Source organism: Oncorhynchus tshawytscha, unplaced genomic scaffold (assembly GCF_018296145.1).
Source record: "Oncorhynchus tshawytscha isolate Ot180627B unplaced genomic scaffold, Otsh_v2.0 Un_contig_1165_pilon_pilon, whole genome shotgun sequence".
Lineage (NCBI taxonomy): Eukaryota > Metazoa > Chordata > Actinopteri > Salmoniformes > Salmonidae > Oncorhynchus > Oncorhynchus tshawytscha.
Genome location: NW_024609081.1, coordinates 32,501 through 58,370, shown reverse-complemented (window position 1 = coordinate 58,370; position 25,870 = coordinate 32,501). Strand labels below are relative to the sequence as shown.

The following is a 25,870-nucleotide window of genomic DNA, read 5'->3' as shown; positions in this document are numbered from 1 at the left end:
TCACACTCCAGTTTCAGAATTGAATCCAGTTTCAGTATTTAATCCAGTTTCAGTATTTAATCCAGTTTCAGAATTTAATCCAGTTTCCGTATTTAATCCAGTTTCAGTATTTAATCCAGTTTCAGTGTTGAATCCAGTTTCAGTATTTAATCCAGTTTCCATATTTAATCCAGTTTCAGTATTTATTCCAGTTCCCGTCGTTAAAGCAGTTCCATTAATCCTGTTACAGTGTGAAGCTGTGATCCAGTCTCTCTTCACATGTAGTCCTCAGAGTTCTAGAAGCTCCCCTGTTAAGAGACGGACTGATCAGTCCTCCCCCTCTCTCCTCTGGTTCTCACCCACACTCACTCCTCTCTTCAAAACAGTGTGTGTTTGTGTGTGTTTGTGTGTGTGTGTGTGTGTGTGTGTGTGTATTTGGCGCCTGTCAGTCAGAGGAGAAAAGGGGCCTGTGGTTGTCTTGTCGGCACAGTGAGGCTAGGGGTCGGGGTGTTGTGACATCACTTCCTGGTGTGAAGGTTCTGCTGGAACTGGGTGCTGATGTAGCGGATGTGGAACCCCTTCTTACTGATGGTGTCGTCGCTATGGAAACGGATCAACACCGCGTCACCCGCAGAGTAGATCTCCTCTCTGGGCTAGGGAGGGAGGGCGAGAGATGACAGAGGATGAGAGGGAGAGAGATGAGAGAGAGAAAGAGAGAGAGAGAGAGAGAGACATAGGGATCAGAGAGAGAGAAAGAGACAGAGATGAGAGAGATATGACAGATCAATCAGAGAGAGAGAGGGATGACAGAGAGAGGTAATGTAGAGGTGATAAGATGAAGGATAGAGATAATAACAGTAGATGAATACCTACAGTACAGTTGGACTTTTCTTAAAGAATTCACTATTTCTTCTAAAATAAATAAAAAACATTATCCACATATTGTTGGATTTTCAACATTGCAACAAATAAAGCTACCCGGAGCTAGTTCTTGGTTACACTGCCTATAGCCAAGATAACTGACAACAAATACTGGTAACCAGGGCTAGTTCTTGGTTACCCTGCCTATGGCCAAGATAACTGACAACAAATACTGGTAACCAGGGCTAGTTCCTGGTTACACTGCCTATGGCCAAGATGACTGACAACAAATACTGGTAACCAGGGCTAGTTCCTGGTTACACTGCCTATAGCCAAGATAACTGACAACAAATACTGGTAACCAGGGCTAGTTCCTGGTTACACTGCCTATGGCCAAGATAACTTCAATAGCATTCAATGACACCTCCCCCATCTACCCCCCCATCCTTACCACAGAACCACAGAACAGTCCCAGTCTGTGTGAGTTAGAGTCATTATGTATGTGATACCCCTCCTTACCCCAGAACCACAGAACCGTCCCAGTCTGTGTGAGTTAGAGTCATAACCATCGTACAGCTCTATGTAGTCATAACCACAGTCCGCCTCCTCCTCCACCTCGAAGGTCGTAAAGGTCAACTCTATTCCGTAACCCTCCTCTGACGTCACCAACCACTCACAGTCCGTATGGCCTGGAGAGAAGAGGAGAGCAGAGAGGAGACGAGTGTACAGTAAAGTAGAGTAGAGTAAAATAGAGTAGAACAGAGGAGAGTAAAATAGAGTAGAGAAGAGTAACATAGAGTAGAGAAGAGTAAAATAGAGTAGAGTAGATTAAAAATAGAGTAGAACAGAGGAGAGTAAAATATAGTAGAGTAGAATAGAATGAAATAGAATAGAGTAGAATAGAGTAGAGTAAAATAGAGTAGAGTAAAATAGAGTAGAGTAGAATAGAGTAGAGTAGAACAGAGGAGAGTAAAATAGAGTAGAGTAGAGGAGAGTAAAAATAGTAGAGTAGAATAGAATGAAATAGAATAGAGTAGAATAGAGTAGAGTAAAAATAGAGTAGAGTAGAATAGAGTAGAGTAGAACAGAGGAGAGTAAAATATAGTAGAGTAGAATAAATGAAATAGAATAGAGTAAATAGAGTAGAGTAAAATAGAGTAGAGAATAGAGTAGAGTAGAACAGAGGAGAGTAAAATAGAATAGAGTAGAGGAGAGTAGAATAAAATAGAGTAGAGTAGAGTAAAATAGAGGAGAGTAGAGTAAAATAGAGTAGAGTAGAGTAGGTTAAAATAGAGTAGAGTAGAGTAAAATAGAGTAGAGTAGAGTCAAATAGAGTAGAGTAGAGTAAAATAGAGTAGAACAGAGGAGAGTAAAATAGAGTAGAGTAGAATAGAATAGAGTAGAATAGAGTAGAATAGAATAGAGTAGAGTGGAGTAAAATAGAGTAGAATAGAGTACAGTAAAATAGAGTCGAGTAGAGTAAAATAGAGTGGAACAGATGAGAGTAAAATAGAGTAGAGTAGAGTAAAATAGAGTAGAGTAGAGTAAAATAGAGTAGAGTAGAGTAGAATAGAGTAGAATAAAATAGAGTAGAGTGGAATAGAATAAAATTGAATAGAGTAGAATAGAGTAGAATAGAGTAGAGTGGAGTAGTAGTAGAGTAAAATAGAGTAGAGTAAAATAGAGTAGAGTGGAGTAAAATAGAGTAGAACAGAGGGGAGTAAAATAGAGTAGAGTAGAATAGAATGAAATTGAATAGAGTAGAATAGAGTAGAATAGAGTAGAGTAAAATAGAGTAGAGTAGAGTAAAATAGAGTAGAATAGAGTAGAGTAGAACAGAGGAGAGTAGAATAGAGTAGAGTAGAGTAGAATAGAGTACAGTAGAATAGAGGAGAGTAAAATAGAGTAGAGTAGAGTATAATAAAAGAGTAGAGTAGAGTAGAATAGAGTAGAACAGAGGAGAGTAAAATAGAGTAGAGTAGAGTAAAATAGAGTAGAACAGAGGAGAGGAGAGTAAAATAGGGTAGAGAAGAGTAGAGTAAAATAGAGTAGAGTAGAGTAAAATAGAGTAGAACAGATGAAAGTAAAATAGAGTAGAGTAGAGTAAAATAGAGTAGAACAGAGGAGAGTAGAGTAGAGTAAAATAGAGTAGAGTAGAATAGAGTAGAGTGGAGTAGAGTGGAGTAGAGTAAAATAGAGTAGAGTAGAAGAAAATAGAGTAGAACAGAAGAGAGAAAAATAGAGTAAAATAGAGTAGAACAGAGGAGAGTAAAATAGAGTAGAGTAGAGTAGAGTGGAGTAAAATAGAGTAGAACAGAGGAGAGTAAAATATAGTAGAGTAGAATAGAATAAAATAGAATAGAGTAGAGTAGAGTAAAATAGAATAGAGTAGAGTAGAGTAAAATAGAGTAGAGTGGAGTAAAATAGAGTAGAACAGAGGAGAGTAAAATAGAGTAGAGTAGAGTAGAATAGAATAGAATAAAATAGAATAGAGTAGAATAGAGTAGATTAGAGTGGAGTAAAATAGAGTAGAATAGAGTAGAGTAGAGTAGAATAGAGTACAGTAGAATAGAGGAGAGTAGAGTAAAGCAGAATAGAGTAGAATAGAAAAGATTAGGGTAGATTATTGTAGAATAAAATTGAGTAAAATAGAGTAGAATAGAGTAGAGTAGAACAGAGTAGAGTAAAATAGAGTAGAAAAGAGTAGAATAGATTAAAATAGAGTATAATAGAGTCAAATAGAATATAATAGAATAGAATATAATTGAATAGAGTAAAATAGAGTAGAATAGAGTATAATATAGTTGAATAGAATTGAGTAGAATAGAGTAGGGTAAAGCAGAATAGAGTAGAATAGAGTATAATAGAATACAGTAGAATGGAGTAGGATATAGTGAAATAGAATAGGGTAGAATAGAGTAGAATATAGTAGAATAGAGTAGAGAAGAGTAGAATAGGGTAGGGTAAAGCAGAATAGAGTAAAATAGAATAAAATAGAATAGAGTAGAATATAATAGAATAGAATAGAGTACAATAGAATAGAGTAGAATTGAATAGAGTAGAGCAGAGAATAGAGTAGAATAGAGTAGAGTAAAGCAGAATAGAGTATAATAGAAAAGAGTAGAGTAAAGCAGAATAGAGTAGAATTGAATAGAGTAGAGCAGAGTAGAGTATAATAGAATAGAGTAGAGTAAAGCAGAATAGAGTAGAATTGAATAGAGTAGAGCAGAGAATAATAGAATAGAATAGAGTACAATAGAATAGAGTAGAATTGAATAGAGTAGAGCAGAGAAGAGAATAGAGTAGAATAGAGTAGAGTAAAGCAGAATAGAGTAGAATAGAAAAGAGTAGAGTAAAACAGAATAGAGTAGAATTGAATAGAGTAGAGCAGAGAATAGAATAGAGTAGAGTAAAGCAGAATAGAGTAGAATTTAATAGAGTAGAGCAGAGAATAATAGAATAGAATAGAGTAGAATTGAATAGAGTAGAGCAGAGAAGAGAATAGAGTAGAATAGAGTAGAGTAAAGCAGAATAGAGTAGAATAGAAAAGAGTAAAACAGATTAGAGTAGAGTAGAGAGAATATAGTAGAATAGAGTAGAATAGAGTAGAGTAGAGTAGAATAGAGTTGAATTGAGTAGAGTAGAGTAAAACAGAGTAGAATAGAATAGAGTAGAATAGAATAGAGTAGAATAGAGTAGAATAGAGTAGAGTAAAACAGAGTAGAATAGAATAGAGTAGAAAAACAGATTAGAGTAGAGTAGAGAGGAATATAGTAGAATAGAGTAGAATAGAGTAGAGTAGAGTAGAATAGAGTTGAATTGAGTAGAGTAGAGTAAAACAGAGTAGAATAGAATAGAGTAGAATAGAATAGAGTAGAATAGAGTAGAGTAAAACAGAGTAGAGTAAAACAGAGTAGAATAGAATAGAGTAGAATAGAATAGAGTAGAATAGAGACGAACAGAAAACAATAGAAATTAAATTAATAGAAAAACCATCAACCTGACAAGTGTAAGTGTTCCTTTGGATTGACAGCTGTGACATCATACACACCATAAAATTACAACCACAACAGTATACACAGCTTGTAGTCGTCCTTCAGAGGGTGTGTGTGTGTGTGTGTGTGTGTGTGTGTGTGTGTATATATACCAGGGTAGTTGTTATCTCCAAACTGGGAGTGTGAGTAGAGGTTCTTCTGACGAGTCTCTGCCTTCAACCTCCCTCCACACTCTAGAAGAGGAGAGAGACAGACAGGGACATTTAGAGAGTGAAATGAACCTCCCTCCACACTAGAAGAGGAGAGGGACAGACAGGGACATTTAGAGAGTGAAATGAACCTCCCTCCACACTAGAAGAGGAGAGAGACAGACAGGGACATTTAGAGTGAAATGAACCTCCCTCCACACTAGAAGAGGAGAGGGACAGACAGGGACATTTAGAGAGTGAAATGAACCTCCCTCCACACTAGAAGAGGAGAGAGACAGACAGGGACATTTAGAGAGTGAAATGAACCTCCCTCCACACTAGAAGAGGAGAGGACAGACAGGGACATTTAGAGAGTGAAATGAACCTCCCTCCACACTAGAAGAGGAGAGGGACAGACAGGGACATTTAGAGAGTGAAATGAACCTCCCTCCACACTAGAAGAGGAGAGAGACAGACAGGGACATTTAGAGAGTGAAATGAACCTCCCTCCACACTAGAAGAGGAGAGGGACAGACAGGGACATTTAGAGAGTGAAATGAACCTCCCTCCACACTAGAAGAGGAGAGGGACAGACAGGGACATTTAGAGAGTGAAATGAACCTCCCTCCACACTAGAAGAGGAGAGGGACAGACAGGGACATTTAGAGAGTGAAATGAACCTCCCTCCACACTAGAAGAGGAGAGAGACAGACAGGGACATTAACACTTTGCTTCAGACTAAATAAACAAATATAGACCAAGATATAGCTATCCCCTCCCTCCCTCCCTCTCTCCCCCTCCCTCTCTCCCCTCCCTCTCTCTCCCCTCCCTCCCCCTCCCTCCCTCCCTCCCTCCCTCCCTCCCTCCCTCCCTCCCTCCCTCTCTCTCCCCTCCCTCCCTCCCTCCCTCCCTCCCTCCCTCCCTCCCTCCCTCCCTCCCTCCCTCCCTCCCTCTCTCCCCTCCCTCCCTCCCCCTCCCTCCCTCCCCCTCCCTCCCTCCCTCCCTCCCTCCCTCCCTCCCTCTCCCCTCCTCCCTCCCTCTCCCCTTCCTCCCTCCCTCCCCCTCCTCCCTCCTTCTCCCCTCCCTCCCTCCCTCCCCCTCCCTCCCTCCCTCCCTCCCTCCCTCCCTCCCTCCCTCCTTCTCCCCTTCCCCCTCCCTCCCTCCCTCCCTCCCTCCCTCCCTCCCTCCCCCTTCCTCCCTCCTTCTCCCCCTCCCTCCCTCCCTCCCCCTCCCTCCCTCCCTCCCTCCCTCCCCCTCCCTCCCTCCCTCCCTCCCTCCCCTCCCCTTCCTCCCTCCCTCCCTCCTCCCTCCCTCCCTCCCTCCCTCCCTCCCTCCTTCTCCCCTTCCTCCCTCCCTCTCCCCCTTCCTCCCTCCCTCCCTCCCCTCCCTCCCTCCCTCTAGAAGAGGAGATAATAGATATAGATATCGTGCCACGTTAAAACTATTTTTGTTGTTGTTGCATGTTCTGGTATTCACCACTAGAGGGGGCAGTGGACTGCTTTACCTTCACTGGACACTGACAGGTAGAACTTACTGTCTAGTTACACAATATGATCATCACTGGACACTGACAGGAAGAACTTACTGTCTAGTTACAATATGATCATCACTGGACACTGACAGGTAGAACTTACTGTCTAGTTACAATATGATCATCACTGGACACTGACAGGTAGAACTTACTGTCTGACAGGTAGAACTTACTAGTTACAATATGATCATCACTGGACACTGACAGGTAGAACTTACTGTCTAGTTACAATATGATCATCACTGGACACTGACAGGTAGAACTTACTGTCTAGTTACAATATGATCATCACTGGACACTGACAGGTAGAACTTACTGTTTAGTTACATCAAAGGGTGGTTTATCAAAGTAGAACAATAAACACACATTTGCACACACAGAGAGAGAGACAGAGAGAGATCGAAAGAAAGAAAGAGAGAGAGAGAGAGAGAGAGAGAGAGAGAGAGAGAGAGAGAGAGAAAGAGAGAGAGAGAGAAAGAAAGAGAGAGAGATCAAGAGAGAGAGAGACAGAGAGAGATCGAGAGAGAGAGAGAGAGAGAGAGAGACAGAGAGAGAGAGAGAGAGAGAGAGAGAGACAGACAGAGAGGAGAGAGAGAGAGAGAGAGAGAGAGAAAGAGAGAGAGAGAGAGAGAGAGAGAGAGACCCCATCCAGTCCATACCAGTGGAGTGTGTGGCCTGGAATCCTTTCCTCTGAACCGAGGCGTCAGAGATGAAACGCAGGTACATCTTGTTACCCGTGGAGACCAGCGGTTCCGGAATCTTACTGCCACACAGCCGACCCAAGATGGCCGCTGAGTCACCCTCCCCGTCAAAGGCCTCCAGGTGATCATAGGCACACTCCTGATGCTGCTCGATCTCAAATTCATTAAATGACTGGAGAAAGAGGGGGAAGAAAGAGGGAGAGAGAGAGAGACAGAGAGAGGAGGGAAGGGGAGAGACAGAGAAAGAGACAGAGAGAAAGAGAGGGAGAGACAGAGAGAGAGAGAGAGAGAGAGAAAGAGGTAGGATGGAGGGAGAGAGAGAGAGAGAGAGAGAGAGAAAGAGAGAGAGAGGGAGAGGGAGAGGGAGAGACAGATGTGTAATGTTTACTGTTAATTTGTATTGTTTATTTCACTTGTGTATATTATCTATATCACTTGCTTTGGCAATGTTAACACATGTTTCCCATGTCAATAAAGCCCCTTGAATTGAATGAGAGAGAGAGAGAGCGAGACAGAGAGAGAGCGAGAGAGAGAGACAGAGAGAGAGAGTGTGTGGTCCTAAACTGAAACCTGACTAAGAGACAGATTTATTAGCATGACATCATCTGTCTGAAAACACAGACACACACAGACACAAAGACACACAGACACACAGACAGATCTGCTTTGCTTCAAGGCCTCATTGTTCCACATGAAAACCCACACCATTCCAACTCTAATGCTGTAATCCAGTGACCTGGTAAAGAATTAAACAACAGACAGACAGACGTGTTTCACCAGTCTGACTCTGTGACCAGGTGTGTGTGTTCCTCACCAGTCTGACTCTGACCAGGTGTGTGTGTTCCTCACCAGTCTGACTCTGTGTCCAGGTGTGTGTGTTCCTCACCAGTCTGACTCTGTGTCCAGGTGTGTGTGTTCCTCACCAGTCTGACTCTGTGTCCAGGTGTGTGTGTTCCTCACCAGTCTGACTCTGTGACCAGGTGTGTGTGTTCCTCACCAGTCTGACTCTGTGACCAGGTGTGTGTGTTCCTCACCAGTCTGACTCTGTGACCAGGTGTGTGTGTTCCTCACCAGTCTGACTCTGTGACCAGGTGTGTGTGTTCCTCACCAGTCTGACTCTGTGACCAGGTGTGTGTGTTCCTCACCAGTCTGACTCTGTGACCAGGTGTGTGTGTTCCTCACCAGTCTGACTCTGTGACCAGGTGTGTGTTTCCTCACCAGTCTGACTCTGTGACCAGGTGTGTGTGTTCCTCACCAGTCTGACTCTGTGACCAGGTGTGCGTGTTCCTCACCAGTCTGACTCTGTGACCAGGTGTGTGTGTTCCTCACCAGTCTGACTCTGTGACCAGGTGTGTGTGTTCCTCACCAGTCTGACTCTGTGACCAGGTGTGTGTGTTCCTCACCAGTCTGACTCTGTGACCAGGTGTGTGTGTTCCTCACCAGTCTGACTCTGTGTCCAGGTGTAGTGGTGATGTCCCAGGTACATTCCTTCCTACTGGGATATTTATCAGGCCAGTTGGGGCTGTTCATGGTCCCGCTGGGGCTGTGGACCTTATGCTTACACTCAGCTACACACACACACACACACACACACACACACACACACACACACATGTGCAGCCAAGCAGGCACACACAAACGCGTAAGCACACACACACAGACAGGAAGCAGGGGGTCAGGGCCAGAGATGAAGAGGAAATGAATCAGAAGGAAGGAGAGACAGAGGAGAGACGGAGGAGAGACGGAGGAGAGACGGAGGACAGACGGAGGAGAGACGGAGGAGAGAGGGAGTAGAGAGGGAGGAGAGACGGAGGAGAGAGTGAGGAGAGACGGAGGAGAGAGGGAGGAGAGACGGAGGAGGAGAGAGGAGGAGAGACAGAGGAGAGAGGAGGAGAGACGGAGGACAGACGGAGGAGAGAGGAGGAGAGACGGAGGACAGACGGAGGAGAGACGGAGGAGAGACGGAGGAGAGAGGAGAGAGAGGAGGAGAGAGACGGAGGAGAGAGTGAGGAGAGACAGAGGAGAGAGGAGGAGAGACGGAGGAGAGAGGAAGGAGGAGAGACGGAGGACAGACGGAGGAGAGACGGAGGAGAGAGGGAGGAGAGACGGAGGAGAGACGGAGGAGAGAGGGAGGAGAGACGGAGGAGAGAGGGAGGAGAGACGGAGGACAGAAGGAGGAGAGACAGAGGAGAGAGGGAGGAGAGACGGAGGACAGACGGAGGAGAGAGGGAGGAGAGACGGAGGACAGACGGAGGAGAGACGGAGGAGAGAGGGAGTAGAGAGTGAGGAGAGACGGAGGAGAGAGTGAGGAGAGACAGAGGAGAGAGTGAGGAGAGACGGAGGAGAGACGAAGGAGGAGAGACGGAGGAGAGACGGAGGAGAGAGTGAGGAGAGACGGAGGAGAGACAGAGGAGAGAGTGAGGAGAGACAGAGGAGAGAGTGAGGAGAGACGGAGGAGAGACGAAGGAGGAGAGAGTGAGGAGAGACGGAGGAGAGACAGGAGGAGAGACAGAGGAGAGAGTGAGGAGAGACGGAGGAGAGACGAAGGAGGAGAGACGGAGGAGAGAGTGAGGAGAGACGGAGGAGAGACAGAGGAGAGAGTGAGGAGAGACAGAGGAGAGAGTGAGGAGAGACGGAGGAGAGACGAAGGAGGAGAGACGGAGGAGAGAGTGAGGAGAGAGGGAGGAGAGACGGAGGAGAGACAGAGGAGAGAGTGAGGAGAGACAGAGGAGAGAGTGAGGAGAGACGGAGGAGAGACGAAGGAGGAGAGACGGAGGAGAGACGGAGGAGAGAGTGAGGAGAGACGGAGGAGAGAGGGAGGAGGAGAGGAGGAGGAGAGAGGAGGAGAGAGTGAGGAGAGACAGAGGAGAGAGGGAGGAGAGAGACGGAGGACAGAAGGAGGAGAGACAGAGGAGAGAGGGAGGAGAGACGGAGGACAGACGGAGGAGAGAGGGAGGAGAGACGGAGGACAGACGGAGGACAGACGGAGGAGAGACGGAGGAGAGGGGAGAGAGAGGAGGAGAGAGAGGAGGAGAGAAGGAGGAGAGAGAGAGGAGAGAGGGAGGAGAGAGAGAGAGGAGAGAGAGGGAGGAGAGACGGAGGAGAGAGGGAGGACAGACGGAGGAGAGAGGGAGGAGAGACGGAGGAGAGAGGGAGGAGAGACGGAGGAGAGAGGGAGGAGAGAGGGAGGAGAGAGGGAGGAGAGACGGAGGAGAGAGGGAGGAGAGACGGAGGAGAGACGGAGGAGAGACGGAGGAGAGAGGGAGGAGAGACGGAGGAGAGGGAGGAGAGAGGGAGGAGAGAGGGAGGAGAGATGGAGGAGAGACAGAGGAGAGAGGGAGGAGAGACGGAGGAGAAGGAAAGAGAGGACAGATTGTTCCTTCATTATTCAACACCAAACAATCACAGTCTCAATGTCTCCTTTCAGACAGCATTTAGGTTTTCACATGGTAGTGGGTCACATCTATATTCCCAATTCACACACACACAAACACACACACAACACAAACACACACACAAACACAAAGACACACACACACAAAAACACTCACTCACACACACACACACACACACACATACTACAGTGTGTGGTATTACGGTGCACCACACACACACACTTTGAAGCCTTACGGGCCACCAGATGTTGAAAGTAGAGTCTGTTTATGAAAACAGAGGGACTGTGGGCTGTGTGTGTGTGTACAGTGTGTGTGTGTGTGTGTGTGTGTGTGATACTACAGTGTGTGTGTATTACGGTGCTATCCTGATACTACAGTGTGTGGTATTACGGTGCTATCCTGATACTACAGTGTGTGGGTACCAGAGTGTGTGTGTGTGTGTGCTATCCTGATACTACAGTGTGTGTGTATGTACGGTGCTATCCTGATACTACAGTGTGTGTGTGTGTGTGTGTATCCTGATACTACAGTGTGTGTGGTATTACGGTGTATCCTGATACCAGTGTGTGTGTGTGTGTGTGTGTATCCTGTACTGTGTGTGTGGTGTTACGTGTGTGTCCTGATGTGTGTGTGTGTGTGTGTGTGTGTGTATCCTGTGTGTGTGTGTGTATTACGGTGCTACCTACCTTCTTTGCAGTCATGTTTGTTCTCATGTAGTATGAATCCGTGTCCTGATACACTGGCATACGATCCTGATCCCACCGTGTTTATACAGTCATGTTGGCAGCCACCATTATCCTTACTGCATTCATCCTGATCTGAAGTGGAGGGAGGGAGGGAGGGAGGGAGGGAGGGAGGGAGGGAGGGAGGTGCTATCCTGATACTAGAGTGAGGAGGGAGGGAGGGGGGCTATCCTGGGGAGGGAGGGAGAGAGACTAGAGTGATGGTTGCTAGATCAGAAGATAGACTTTACCTCCTAGAAACAAAATCTGTTTTTACTGAAACCTCAAATCCTCCTTACAGTTCTATCCTGATACTACAGTGTGTGGTATTACGGTGCTATCCTGATACTACAGTGTGTGGTATTACGGTGCTATCCTGATACTACAGTGTGTGGTATTACGGTGCTATCCTGATACTACAGTGTGTGTGATACTACACGTGTGTGGTATTACGGTGCTATCCTGATACTACAGTGTGTGGTATTACGGTGCTATCCTGATACTACAGTGTGTGTGGTATTACGGTGCTATCCTGATACTACAGTGTGTGGTATTACGGTGCTATCCTGATACTACAGTGTGTGGGTATTACGGTGCTATCCTGATACTACAGTGTGTGGTATTACGGTGCTATCCTGATACTACAGTGTGTGGTATTACGGTGCTATCCTGATACTACAGTGTGTGGTATTACGGTGCTATCCTGATACTACAGTGTGTGGTATTACGGTGCTATCCTGATACTACAGTGTGTGTGGTATTACGGTGCTATCCTGATACTACAGTGTGTGGTATTACGGTGCTATCCTGATACTACAGTGTGTGGTATTACGGTGCTATCCTGATACTACAGTGTGTGTGTGTATTACGGTGCTATCCTGATACTACAGTGTGTGGTATTACGGTGCTATCCTGATACTACAGTGTGTGGTATTACGGTGCTATCCTGATACTACAGTGTGTGGTATTACGGTGCTATCCTGATACTACAGTGTGTGTATTACGGTGCTATCCTGATACGTGTGCTATCCTGATAGCACAGTGTGTGTGGTATTACGGTGCTATCCTGATACTACAGTGTGTGGTATTACGGTGCTATCCTGATACTACAGTGTGTGGTATTACGGTGCTATCCTGATACTACAGTGTGTGGTATTACGGTGCTATCCTGATACTACAGTGTGTGGTATTACGGTATTATACTACAGTGTGCTATCCTGATACTACAGTGTGTGGTATTACGGTGCTATCCTGATACTACAGTGTGTGGTATTACGGTGCTATCCTGATACTACAGTGTGTGGTATTACGGTGCTATCCTGATACTACAGTGTGTGGTATTACTACAGGTGCTATCCTGATACTACAGTGTGTGGTATTACGGTGCTATCCTGATACTACAGTGTGTGGTATTACGGTGCTATCCTGATACTACAGTGTGTGGTATTACGGTGCTATCCTGATACTACAGTGTGTGGTATTACGGTGCTATCCTGATACTACAGTGTGTGGTATTACGGTGCTATCCTGATACTACAGTGTGTGTGTATTACGGTGCTATCCTGATACTACAGTGTGTGGTATTACGGTGCTATCCTGATACTACAGTGTGTGGTATTACGGTGCTATCCTGATACTACAGTGTGTGGTATTACGGTGCTATCCTGATACTACAGTGTGTGGTATTACGGTGCTATCCTGATACTACAGTGTGTGGTATTACGGTGCTATCCTGATACTACAGTGTGTGGTATTACGGTGCTATCCTGATACTACAGTGTGTGGTATTACGGTGCTATCCTGATACTACAGTGTGTGGTATTACGGTGCTATCCTGATACTACAGTGTGTGGGTATTACGGTGCTATCCTGATACTACAGTGTGTGGTATTACGGTGCTATCCTGATACTACAGTGTGTGGTATTACGGTGCTATCCTGATACTACAGTGTGTGGTATTACGGTGCTATCCTGATACTACAGTGTGTGTGGTATTACGGTGCTATCCTGATACTACAGTGTGTGGTATTACGGTGCTATCCTGATACTACAGTGTGTGGTATTACGGTGCTATCCTGATACTACAGTGTGTGGTATTACGGTGCTATCCTGATACTACAGTGTGTGTGGTATTACGGTGCTATCCTGATACTACAGTGTGTGGTATTACGGTGCTATCCTGATACTACAGTGTGTGGTATTACGGTGCTATCCTGATACTACAGTGTGTGGTATTACGGTGCTATCCTGATACTACAGTGTGTGGTATTACGGTGCTATCCTGATACTACAGTGTGTGGTATTACGGTGCTATCCTGATACTACAGTGTGTGGTATTACGGTGCTATCCTGATACTACAGTGTGTGGTATTACGGTGCTATCCTGATACTACAGTGTGTGGTATTACGGTGCTATCCTGATACTACAGTGTGTGGTGGTATTACGGTGCTATCCTGATACTACAGTGTGTGGTATTACGGTGCTATCCTGATACTACAGTGTGTGGTATTACGGTGCTATCCTGATACTACAGTGTGTGTGGTATTACGGTGCTATCCTGATACTACAGTGTGTGGTATTACGGTGCTATCCTGATACTACAGTGTGTGGTATTACGGTGCTATCCTGATACTACAGTGTGTGTGGTATTATCCTGATACTACAGTGCTATCCTGATACTACAGTGTGTGTGGTATTACGGTGCTATCCTGATACTACAGTGTGTGGTATTACGGTGCTATCCTGATACTACAGTGTGTGGTATTACGGTGCTATCCTGATACTACAGTGTGTGGGTATTACGGTGCTATCCTGATACTACAGTGTGTGGTATTACGGTGCTATCCTGATACTACAGTGTGTGTGGTATTACGGTGCTATCCTGATACTACAGTGTGTGTGGTATTACGGTGCTATCCTGATACTACAGTGTGTGGTATTACGGTGCTATCCTGATACTACAGTGTGTGTGGTATCCTGATACTACAGTGTGTGGTATTACGGTGCTATCCTGATACTACAGTGTGTGGTATTACGGTGCTATCCTGATACTACAGTGTGTGGTATTACGGTGCTATCCTGATACTACAGTGTGTGGTATTACGGTGCTATCCTGATACTACAGTGTGTGTGGTATGCTACCTGATACTACAGTGTGTGGTACGGTGCTATCCTGGTGTGTGGTATTACGGTGCTATCCTGATACTACAGTGTGTGGTATTACGGTGCTATCCTGATACTACAGTGTGTGGTATTACGGTGCTATCCTGATACTACAGTGTGTGGTATTACGGTGCTATCCTGATACTACAGTGTGTGTGTATTACGGTGCTATCCTGATACTACAGTGTGTGGTATTACGGTGCTATCCTGATACTACAGTGTGTGGTATTACGGTGCTATCCTGATACTACAGTGTGGTGGTATTGACGTGTGTGCTATCCTGATACTACAGTGTGTGGTATTACGGTGCTATCCTGATACTACAGTGTGTGGTACAGTGTGTGTGTATTACGGTGCTATCCTGATACTACAGTGTGTGGTATTACGGTGCTATCCTGATACTACAGTGTGTGGTATTACGGTGCTATCCTGATACTACAGTGTGTGGTATTACGGTGCTATCCTGATACTACAGTGTGTGTGGTATTACGGTGCTATCCTGATACTACAGTGTGTGGTATTACGGTGCTATCCTGATACTACAGTGTGTGGTATTACGGTGCTATCCTGATACTACAGTGTGTGGTATTACGGTGCTATCCTGATACTACAGTGTGTGGTATTACGGTGCTATCCTGATACTACAGTGTGTGGTATTAGTGCTATCCTGATACTACAGTGTGTGGTATTACTACAGTGTGTGGTATTACGGTGCTATCCTGATACTACAGTGTGTGGTATTACGGTGCTATCCTGATACTACAGTGTGTGTGGTATTACGGTGCTATCCTGATACTACAGTGTGTGGTATTACGGTGCTATCCTGATACTACAGTGTGTGGTATTACGGTGCTATCCTGATACTACAGTGTGTGGTATTACGGTGCTATCCTGATACTACAGTGTGTGGGTATTACGGTGCTATCCTGATACTACAGTGTGTGTGGTATTACGGTGCTATCCTGATACTACAGTGTGTGGTATTACGGTGCTATCCTGATACTACAGTGTGTGTGGTATTACGGTGCTATCCTGATACTACAGTGTGTGGTATTACGGTGCTATCCTGATACTACAGTGTGTGGTATTACGGTGCTATCCTGATACTACAGTGTGTGGTATTACGGTGCTATCCTGATACTACAGTGTGTGGTATTACGGTGCTATCCTGATACTACAGTGTGTGGTATTACAGTGCTATCCTGATACTACAGTGTGTGGTATTACGGTGCTATCCTGATACTACAGTGTGTGTGGTATTACGGTGCTATCCTGATACTACAGTGTGTGTGGTATTACGGTGCTATCCTGATACTACAGTGTGTGGTATTACGGTGCTATCCTGATACTACAGTGTGTGGTATACTATCCTGATACTACAGTGTGTGGTATTACGGTGCTATCCTGATACTACAGTGTGTGGTATTACGGTGCTATCCTGATACTACAGTGTGTGGTATTACGGTGCTATCCTGATACTACAGTGTGTGGTATTACGGTGCTATCCTGATACTACAGTGTGTGGTATTACGGTGCTATCCTGATACTACAGTGTGTGGTATTATCCTGGTGCTATCCTGATACTACAGTGTGTGGTATTACGGTGCTATCCTGATACTACAGTGTGTGGTATTACGGTGCTATCCTGATACTACAGTGTGTGGTATTACGGTGCTATCCTGATACTACAGTGTGTGGTATTACGGTGCTATCCTGATACTACAGTGTGTGGTATTACGGTGCTATCCTGATACTACAGTGTGTGGTATTACGGTGCTATCCTGATACTACAGTGTGTGGTATTACGGTGCTATCCTGATACTACAGTGTGTGGTATTACGGTGCTATCCTGATACTACAGTGTGTGGTATTACGGTGCTATCCTGATACTACAGTGTGTGGTATTACGGTGCTATCCTGATACTACAGTGTGTGGTATTACGGTGCTATCCTGATACTACAGTGTGTGGTATTACGGTGCTATCCTGATACTACAGTGTGTGGTATTACGGTGCTATCCTGATACTACAGTGTGTATTACGGTGCTATTGATACGGTGCTATCCTGATACTACAGTGTGTGGTATTACGGTGCTATCCTGATACTACAGTGTGTGGTATTACGGTGCTATCCTGATACTACAGTGTGTGGTATTACGGTGCTATCCTGATACTACAGTGTGTGTGGTATTACGGTATTACGGTGCTATCCTGATACTACAGTGTGTGGTATTACGGTGCTATCCTGATACTACAGTGTGTGGTATTACGGTGCTATCCTGATACTACAGTGTGTGGTATTACGGTGCTATCCTGATACTACAGTGTGTTACGTGGTATTACGGTGCTATCCTGATACTACAGTGTGTGGTATTACGGTGCTATCCTGATACTACAGTGTGTGGTATTACGGTGCTATCCTGATACTACAGTGTGTGGTATTACGGTGCTATCCTGATACTACAGTGTGTGGTATTACGGTGCTATCCTGATACTACAGTGTGTGGTATTACGGTGCTATCCTGATACTACAGTGTGTGGTATTACGGTGCTATCCTGATACTACAGTGTGTGGTATTACGGTGCTATCCTGATACTACAGTGTGTGGTATTACGGTGCTATCCTGATACTACAGTGTGTGGTATTACGGTGCTATCCTGATACTACAGTGTGTGGTATTACGGTGCTATCCTGATACTACAGTGTGTGGTATTACGGTATCCTGATACTATCCTGATACTACAGTGTGTGGTATTACGGTGCTATCCTGATACTACAGTGTGTGGGTATTACGGTGCTATCCCTGATACTACAGTGTGTGGTATCCTGATACTACAGTGTGCTGCTATCCTGATACTACAGTGTGTGGTATTACGGTGCTATCCTGATACTACAGTGTGTGGTATTACGGTGCTATCCTGATACTACAGTGTGTGGTATTACGGTGCTATCCTGATACTACAGTGTGTGGTATTACGGTGCTATCCTGATACTACAGTGTGTGGTATTACGGTGCTATCCTGATACTACAGTGTGTGGTATTACGGTGCTATCCTGATACTACAGTGTGTGGTATTACGGTGCTATCCTGATACTACAGTGTGTGTGGGTATTACGGTGCTATCCTGATACTACAGTGTGTGGTATTACGGTGCTATCCTGATACTACAGTGTGTGGTATCCTGATACTACAGTGTGTGGTATTACGGTGCTATCCTGATACTACAGTGTGTGGTATTACGGTGCTATCCTGATACTACAGTGTGTGTGTATTACGGTGCTATCCTGATACTACAGTGTGTGGTATTACGGTGCTATCCTGATACTACTGTGTGTATTACGGTGCTATCCTGATACTACAGTGTGTGTGGTATTACGGTGCTATCCTGATACTACAGTGTGTGGTATTACGGTGCTATCCTGATACTACAGTGTGTGGTATTACGGTGCTATCCTGATACTACAGTGTGTGGTATTACGGTGCTATCCTGATACTACAGTGTGTGGTATTACGGTGCTATCCTGATACTACAGTGTGTGGTATTACGGTGCTATCCTGATACTACAGTGTGTGGTATTACGGTGCTATCCTGATACTACAGTGTGTGGTATTACGGTGCTATCCTGATACTACAGTGTGTGGTATTACGGTGCTATCCTGATACTACAGTGTGTGGTATTACGGTGCTATCCTGATACTGACAGTGTGTGGTATTACGGTGCTATCCTGATACTACAGTGTGTGGTATTACGGTGCTATCCTGATACTACAGTGTGTGGTATTACGGTGCTATCCTGATACTACAGTGTGTGGTATTACGGTGCTATCCTGATACTACAGTGTGTGTGGTATTACGGTGCTATCCTGATACTGCTACAGTGTGTGGTATTACGGTGCTATCCTGATACTACAGTGTGTGGTATTACGGTGCTATCCTGATACTACAGTGTGTGTGCTATCCTGATACTACAGTGTGTGGTATTACGGTGCTATCCTGATACTACAGTGTGTGGTATTACGGTGCTATCCTGATACTACAGTGTGTGGTATTACGGTGCTATCCTGATACTACAGTGTGTGGTATTACGGTGCTATCCTGATACTACAGTGTGTGGTGGTATCCTGATACTACAGTGTGCTATCCTGATACTACAGTGTGTGTGGTATTACGGTGCTATCCTGATACTACAGTGTGTGTGGTATTACGGTGCTATCCTGATACTACAGTGCTATCCTGATACTACAGTGTGTGGTATTACGGTGCTATCCTGATACTACAGTGTGTGGTATTACGGTGCTATCCTGATACTACAGTGTGTGGTATTACGGTGCTATCCTGATACTACAGTGCTATCCTGATACTACAGTGTGTATTACGGTGCTATCCTGATACTACAGTGTGTGGTATTACGGTGCTATCCTGATACTACAGTGTGTGGTATTACGGTGCTATCCTGATACTACAGTGTGTGGTATTACGGTGCTATCCTGATACTACAGTGTGTGGTATTACGGTGCTATCCTGATACTACAGTGTGTGGTATTACGATACTACAGTGTGTGGTATTACTATCCTGATACTACAGTGTGTGGTATTACGGTGCTATCCTGATACTACAGTGTGTGGTATTACGGTGCTATCCTGATACTACAGTGTGTGTGTATTACGGTGCTATCCTGATACTACAGTGTGTGGTGGTATTACGGTGCTATCCTGATACTACAGTGTGTGGTATTACGGTGCTATCCTGATACTACAGTGTGTGGTATTACGGTATTATACTACAGTGTGCTATCCTGATACTACAGTGTGTGGGTGCTATCCTGATACTACAGTGTGCTATCCTGATACTACAGTGTGTGGTATTACGGTGCTATCCTGATACTACAGTGTGTGGTATTACGGTGCTATCCTGATACTACAGTGTGTGGTATTACGGTGCTATCCTGATACTACAGTGTGTGTGGTATTACGGTGCTATCCTGATACTACAGTGTGTGGTATTACGGTGCTATCCTGATACTACAGTGTGTGTGGTATTGATACTACAGGTGCTATCCTGATACTACAGTGTGTGTGGTATTATACTACAGTGCTATCCTGATACTACAGTGTGTGGTATTACGGTGCTATCCTGATACTACAGTGTGTGGTATTACGGTGCTATCCTGATACTACAGTGTGTGGTATTACGGTGCTATCCTGATACTACAGTGTGTGGTATTACGGTGCTATCCTGATACTACAGTGTGTGGTATTACAGTGCTATCCTGATACTACAGTGTGTGGTATTACGGTGCTATCCTGATACTACAGTGTGTGGTATTACGGTGCTATCCTGATACTACAGTGTGTGGTATTACGGTGCTATCCTGATACTACAGTGTGTGGTATTACGGTGCTATCCTGATACTACAGTGTGTATTACAGTGCTATCCTGATACTACAGTGTGTGGTATTACGGTGCTATCCTGATACTACAGTGTGTGGTATTACGGTGCTATCCTGATACTACAGTGTGTGGTATTACGGTGCTATCCTGATACTAGTGTGTGGTATTACAGTGTGTGTGTGGTATTACGGTGCTATCCTGATACTACAGTGTGTGGTATTACGGTGCTATCCTGATACTACAGTGTGTGGTATTACGGTGCTATCCTGATACTACAGTGTGTGGTATTACGGTGCTATCCTGATACTACAGTGTGTGGTATTACGGTGCTATCCTGATACTACAGTGTGTGGTATTACGGTGCTATCCTGATACTACAGTGTGTGTATTACGGTGCTATCCTGATACTACAGTGTGTGGTATTACGGTGCTATCCTGATACTACAGTGTGTGGTATTATCCTGATACTACAGTGCTATCCTGATACTACAGTGTGTGGTATTACGGTGCTATCCTGATACTACAGTGTGTGGTATTACGGTGCTATCCTGATACTACAGTGTGTGGTATTACGGTGCTATCCTGATACTACAGTGTGTGGTATTACGGTGCTATCCTGATACTACAGTGTGTGGTATCCTGATACTACAGTGTGCTATCCTGATACTACAGTGTGTGGTATTACGGTGCTATCCTGATACTACAGTGTGTGGTATTACGGTGCTATCCTGATACTACAGTGTGTGGTATTACGGTGCTATCCTGATACTACAGTGTGTGGTATTACGGTGCTATCCTGATACTACAGTGTGTGTGGTATTGCTATCCTGATACTACAGTGTGCTATCCTGATACTACAGTGTGTGGTATTACGGTGCTATCCTGATACTACAGTGTGCTATCCTGATACTACAGTGTGTGTGGTATTACGGTGCTATCCTGATACTACAGTGTGTGGTATTACGGTGCTATCCTGATACTACAGTGTGTGGTATTACGGTGCTATCCTGATACTACAGTGTGTGTGGTATTACGGTGCTATCCTGATACTACAGTGTGTGGTATTACGGTGCTATCCTGATACTACAGTGTGTGGTATTGATACTACAGTGTGTGTATTACGGTGCCCTGATACTACAGTGTGTGGTATTACGGTGCTATCCTGATACTACAGTGTGTGGTATTACGGTGCTATCCTGATACTACAGTGTGTGGTATTATCCTGGTGCTATCCTGATACTACAGTGTGTGGTATTACGGTGCTATCCTGATACTACAGTGTGTGGTATTACGGTGCTATCCTGATACTACAGTGTGTGGTATTACGGTGCTATCCTGATACTACAGTGTGTGTGGTATTACAGGTGCTATCCTGATACTACAGTGTGTGGTATTACGGTGCTATCCTGATACTACAGTGTGTGGTATTACGGTGCTATCCTGATACTACAGTGTGTGGTATTACGGTGCTATCCTGATACTACAGTGTGTGGTATTACGGTGCTATCCTGATACTACAGTGTGTGGTATTACGGTGCTATCCTGATACTATCCTGATACTACAGTGTGTGGTATTACGGTGCTATCCTGATACTACAGTGTGTGTGGTATTACGGTGCTATCCTGATACTACAGTGTGTGGTATTACGGTGCTATCCTGATACTACAGTGTGTGGTATTACGGTGCTATCCTGATACTACAGTGTGTGGTATTACGGTGCTATCCTGATACTACAGTGTGTGGTATTACGGTGCTATCCTGATACTACAGTGTGTGGTATTACGGTGCTATCCTGATACTACAGTGCTGCTATCCTGATACTACAGTGTGTGGTATTACGGTGCTATCCTGATACTACAGTGTGTGGTATTACGGTGCTATCCTGATACTACAGTGTGTGGTATTACGGTGCTATCCTGATACTACAGTGTGTGGTATTACGGTGCTATCCTGATACTACAGTGTGTGGTATTACGGTGCTATCCTGATACTGATACAGTGTGTGGTATTACGGTGCTATCCTGATACTACAGTGTGTGGTATTACGGTGCTATCCTGATACTACAGTGTGTGGTATTACGGTGCTATCCTGATACTACAGTGTGTGGTATTACGGTGCTATCCTGATACTACAGTGTGTGGTATTACCTGATACTACAGTGTGTGTGGTATTACTGCTATCCTGATACTACAGTGTGTGGTATTACGGTGCTATCCTGATACTACAGTGTGTGGTGGTATCCTGATACGTGTGTGGTATTACTATCCTGATACTACAGTGTGTGGTATTACGGTGCTATCCTGATACTACAGTGTGTGGTATTACGGTGCTATCCTGATACTACAGTGTGTGGTATTACGGTGCTATCCTGATACTACAGTGTGTGGTATTACGGTGCTATCCTGATACTACAGTGTGTGTGTATTACGGTGCTATCCTGATACTACAGTGTGTGGTATTACGGTGCTATCCTGATACTACAGTGTGTGGTATTACGGTGCTATCCTGATACTACAGTGTGTGGTATTACGGTGCTATCCTGATACTACAGTGTGTGGTATTACGGTGCTATCCTGATACTACAGTGTGTGGTATTACGGTGCTATCCTGATACTACAGTGTGTGGTATTACGGTGCTATCCTGATACTACAGTGTGTGGTATTACGGTGCTATCCTGATACTACAGTGTGTGGTATTACGGTGCTATCCTGATACTACAGTGTGTGGTATTACGGTGCTATCCTGATACTACAGTGTGTGGTATTACGGTGCTATCCTGATACTACAGTGTGTGGTATTACGGTGCTATCCTGATACTACAGTGTGTGGTATTACGGTGCTATCCTGATACTACAGTGTGTGGTATTACGGTGCTATCCTGATACTACAGTGTGTGGTATTACGGTGCTATCCTGATACTACAGTGTGTGTGTGTATTACGGTGCTATCCTGATACTACAGTGTGTGGTATTACGGTGCTATCCTGATACTACAGTGTGTGTGGTATTACGGTGCTATCCTGATACTATCCTGATACTACAGTGTGTGGTATTACGGTGCTATCCTGATACTACAGTGTGTGGTATTACGGTGCTATCCTGATACTACAGTGTGTGGTATTATCCTGATACTGCTATCCTGATACTATACAGTGTGTGGTATTACGGTGCTATCCTGATACTACAGTGTGTGGTATTACGGTGCTATCCTGATACTACAGTGTGTGTGGTATTACGGTGCTATCCTGATACTACAGTGTGTGTGGTATTACGGTGCTATCCTGATACTACAGTGTGTGGTATTACGGTGCTATCCTGATACTACAGTGTGTGGTGCTATCCTACAGGTGCTATCCTGATACTACAGTGTGTGGTATTACGGTGCTATCCTGATACTACAGTGTGTGTGGTATTACGGTGCTATCCTGATACTACAGTGTGTGGTATTACGGTGCTATCCTGATACTACAGTGTGTGGTATTACGGTGCTATCCTGATACTACAGTGTGTGGTATTACGGTGCTATCCTGATACTACAGTGTGTGGTATTACGGTGCTATCCTGATACTACAGTGTGTGGTATTACGGTGCTATCCTGATACTACAGTGTGTGGTATTACGGTGCTATCCTGATACTACAGTGTGTGTGTATATACGGTGCTATCCTGATACTACAGTGTGTGTGGTATTACGGTGCTATCCTGATACTACAGTGTGTGGTATTACGGTGCTATCCTGATACTACAGTGTGTGGTATTACGGTGCTATCCTGATACTACAGTGTGTGGTATTACGGTGCTATCCTGATACTACAGTGTGTGGTATTACGGTGCTATCCTGATACTACAGTGTGTGGTATTACGGTGCTATCCTGATACTACAGTGTGTGTGTGGTATTACGGTGCTATCCTGATACTACAGTGTGTGGTATCCTGATACGGTGCTATCCTGATACTACAGTGTGTGGTATTACGGTGCTATCCTGATACTACAGTGTGTGGTATTACGGTGCTATCCTGATACTACAGTGTGTGGTATTACGGTGCTATCCTGATACTACAGTGTGTGTGGTATTACTATCCTGATACTACAGTGTGTGCTATGCTATCCTGATACTACAGTGTGTGTGGTATTACGGTGCTATCCTGATACTACAGTGTGTGGTATTACGGTGCTATCCTGATACTACAGTGTGTGGTATTACGATACTACAGTGTGCTATCCTGATACTATCCCTGATACTACAGTGTGTGTGGTATTACGGTGCTATCCTGATACTACAGTGTGTGGTATTACGGTGCTATCCTGATACTACAGTGTGTGGTATTACGGTGCTATCCTGATACTACAGTGTGTGTGGTATTACGGTGCTATCCTGATACTACAGTGTGTGGTATTACGGTGCTATCCTGATACTACAGTGTGTGTGTATTACGGTGCTATCCTGATACTACAGTGTGTGGTATTACGGTGCTATCCTGATACTACAGTGTGTGGTATTACGGTGCTATCCTGATACTACAGTGTGTGGTATTACGGTGCTATCCTGATACTACAGTGTGTGGTATTACGGTGCTATCCTGATACTACAGTGTGTGGTATTACGGTGCTATCCTGATACTACAGTGTGTGGTATTACGGTGATACTATCCTGATACTACAGTGTGTGTGTATTACGGTGCTATCCTGATACTACAGTGTGTTGTGGTATTACGGTGCTATCCTGATACTACAGTGTGTGGGTATTACGGTGCTATCCTGATACTACAGTGTGTGTGGTATTACGGTGCTGTCCTGATACTACAGTGTGTGTGGTATATGCTATCCTGATACTACAGTGCTGTCCTGATACTACATTGTGTTGTGGTATTACGGTGCTATCCTGATACTACAGTGTGTTGTGGTATTACGGTGCTGTCCTGAAACTACAGTGTGTTGTGGTATTACGGTGAGAGGGGCCTCCCTCAAGCAACTGGCCAACGAACAGTTGTCCCTTGGAGACTAACAGGTATCCCTAGGAGACTAACAGGTATCCCTAGGAGAATAACAGATATCCCTAGGAGACTAACAGATATCCCTAGGAGACTAACAGGTATCCCTAGGAGAATAACAGATATCCCTAGGAGACTAACAGATATCCCTAGGAGACTGACAGATATCCCTAGGAGACTGACAGATATCCCTAGGAGACTGACAGATATCCCTAGGAGACTGACAGATATCCCTAGGAGACTGACAGATATCCCTAGGAGAATAACAGATATCCCTAGGAGACAGACCCTAGATTTCCCTAGGAGACAGACAGATAGGAGACTAACAGGTATCCCTAGGAGAGACTAACAGATATCCCTAGGAGAATAACAGGTATCCCTAGGAGACTAACAGAAATCCCTAGGAGACTGACATATATCCCTAGGAAACTAACAGATATCCCTAGGAGAATAACAGATATCCCTAGGAGAATAACAGATATCCCTAGGAAACTGACAGAAATCCCTAGGAAACTAACAGATATCCCTAGGAGACTAACAGATATCCCTAGGAGAATAACAGGTATCCCTAGGAGACTGACAGAGATCCCCATATAAAAATATACATTTATTTGCATATATACATATATACGATTTTGCAGGTTTTCCTACTTACAAAGCATGTAGAGGTCTGTAATTTTTTATCATAAGTACACTTCAACTGTGAGAGACGGAATCTAAAACAAAAATCCAGAAAATCACATTGTATGATTTTTAAGTAATTAATTTGCATGTTATTGCATGACATAAGTATTTGATACATCAGAAAAGCAGAACTTAATATTTGGTACAGAAGCCTTTGTTTGCAATTACAGAGATCATACGTTTCCTGTAGTTCTTGACCAGGTTTGCACACACTGCAGCAGGGATTTTGGCCCACTCCTCCATACAGACCTTCTCCAGATCCTT

The 25,870-nt window shown here is 44.6% G+C and overlaps 1 protein-coding gene across 1 annotated transcript in view; it reads right to left on the bottom strand.

Annotated features, from left to right (window-relative positions):
* Nucleotides 1–379: 379 nt before the first annotated feature.
* Nucleotides 380–25,870, bottom strand: part of LOC112247717 (dorsal-ventral patterning tolloid-like protein 1) — a gene marked incomplete at its 5' end in the record, with an annotated part of 57,982 nt that continues 32,491 nt past the window's right edge. The window contains 6 exons of the mRNA XM_042314135.1: nt 380–632; nt 1,360–1,529; nt 4,988–5,068; nt 7,214–7,427; nt 8,696–8,823; nt 11,337–11,468. Of these exons, the coding sequence (XP_042170069.1) occupies nt 498–632; nt 1,360–1,529; nt 4,988–5,068; nt 7,214–7,427; nt 8,696–8,823; nt 11,337–11,468 (860 nt within the window). The remainder of the gene's footprint in view (nt 633–1,359; nt 1,530–4,987; nt 5,069–7,213; nt 7,428–8,695; nt 8,824–11,336; nt 11,469–25,870) is intronic.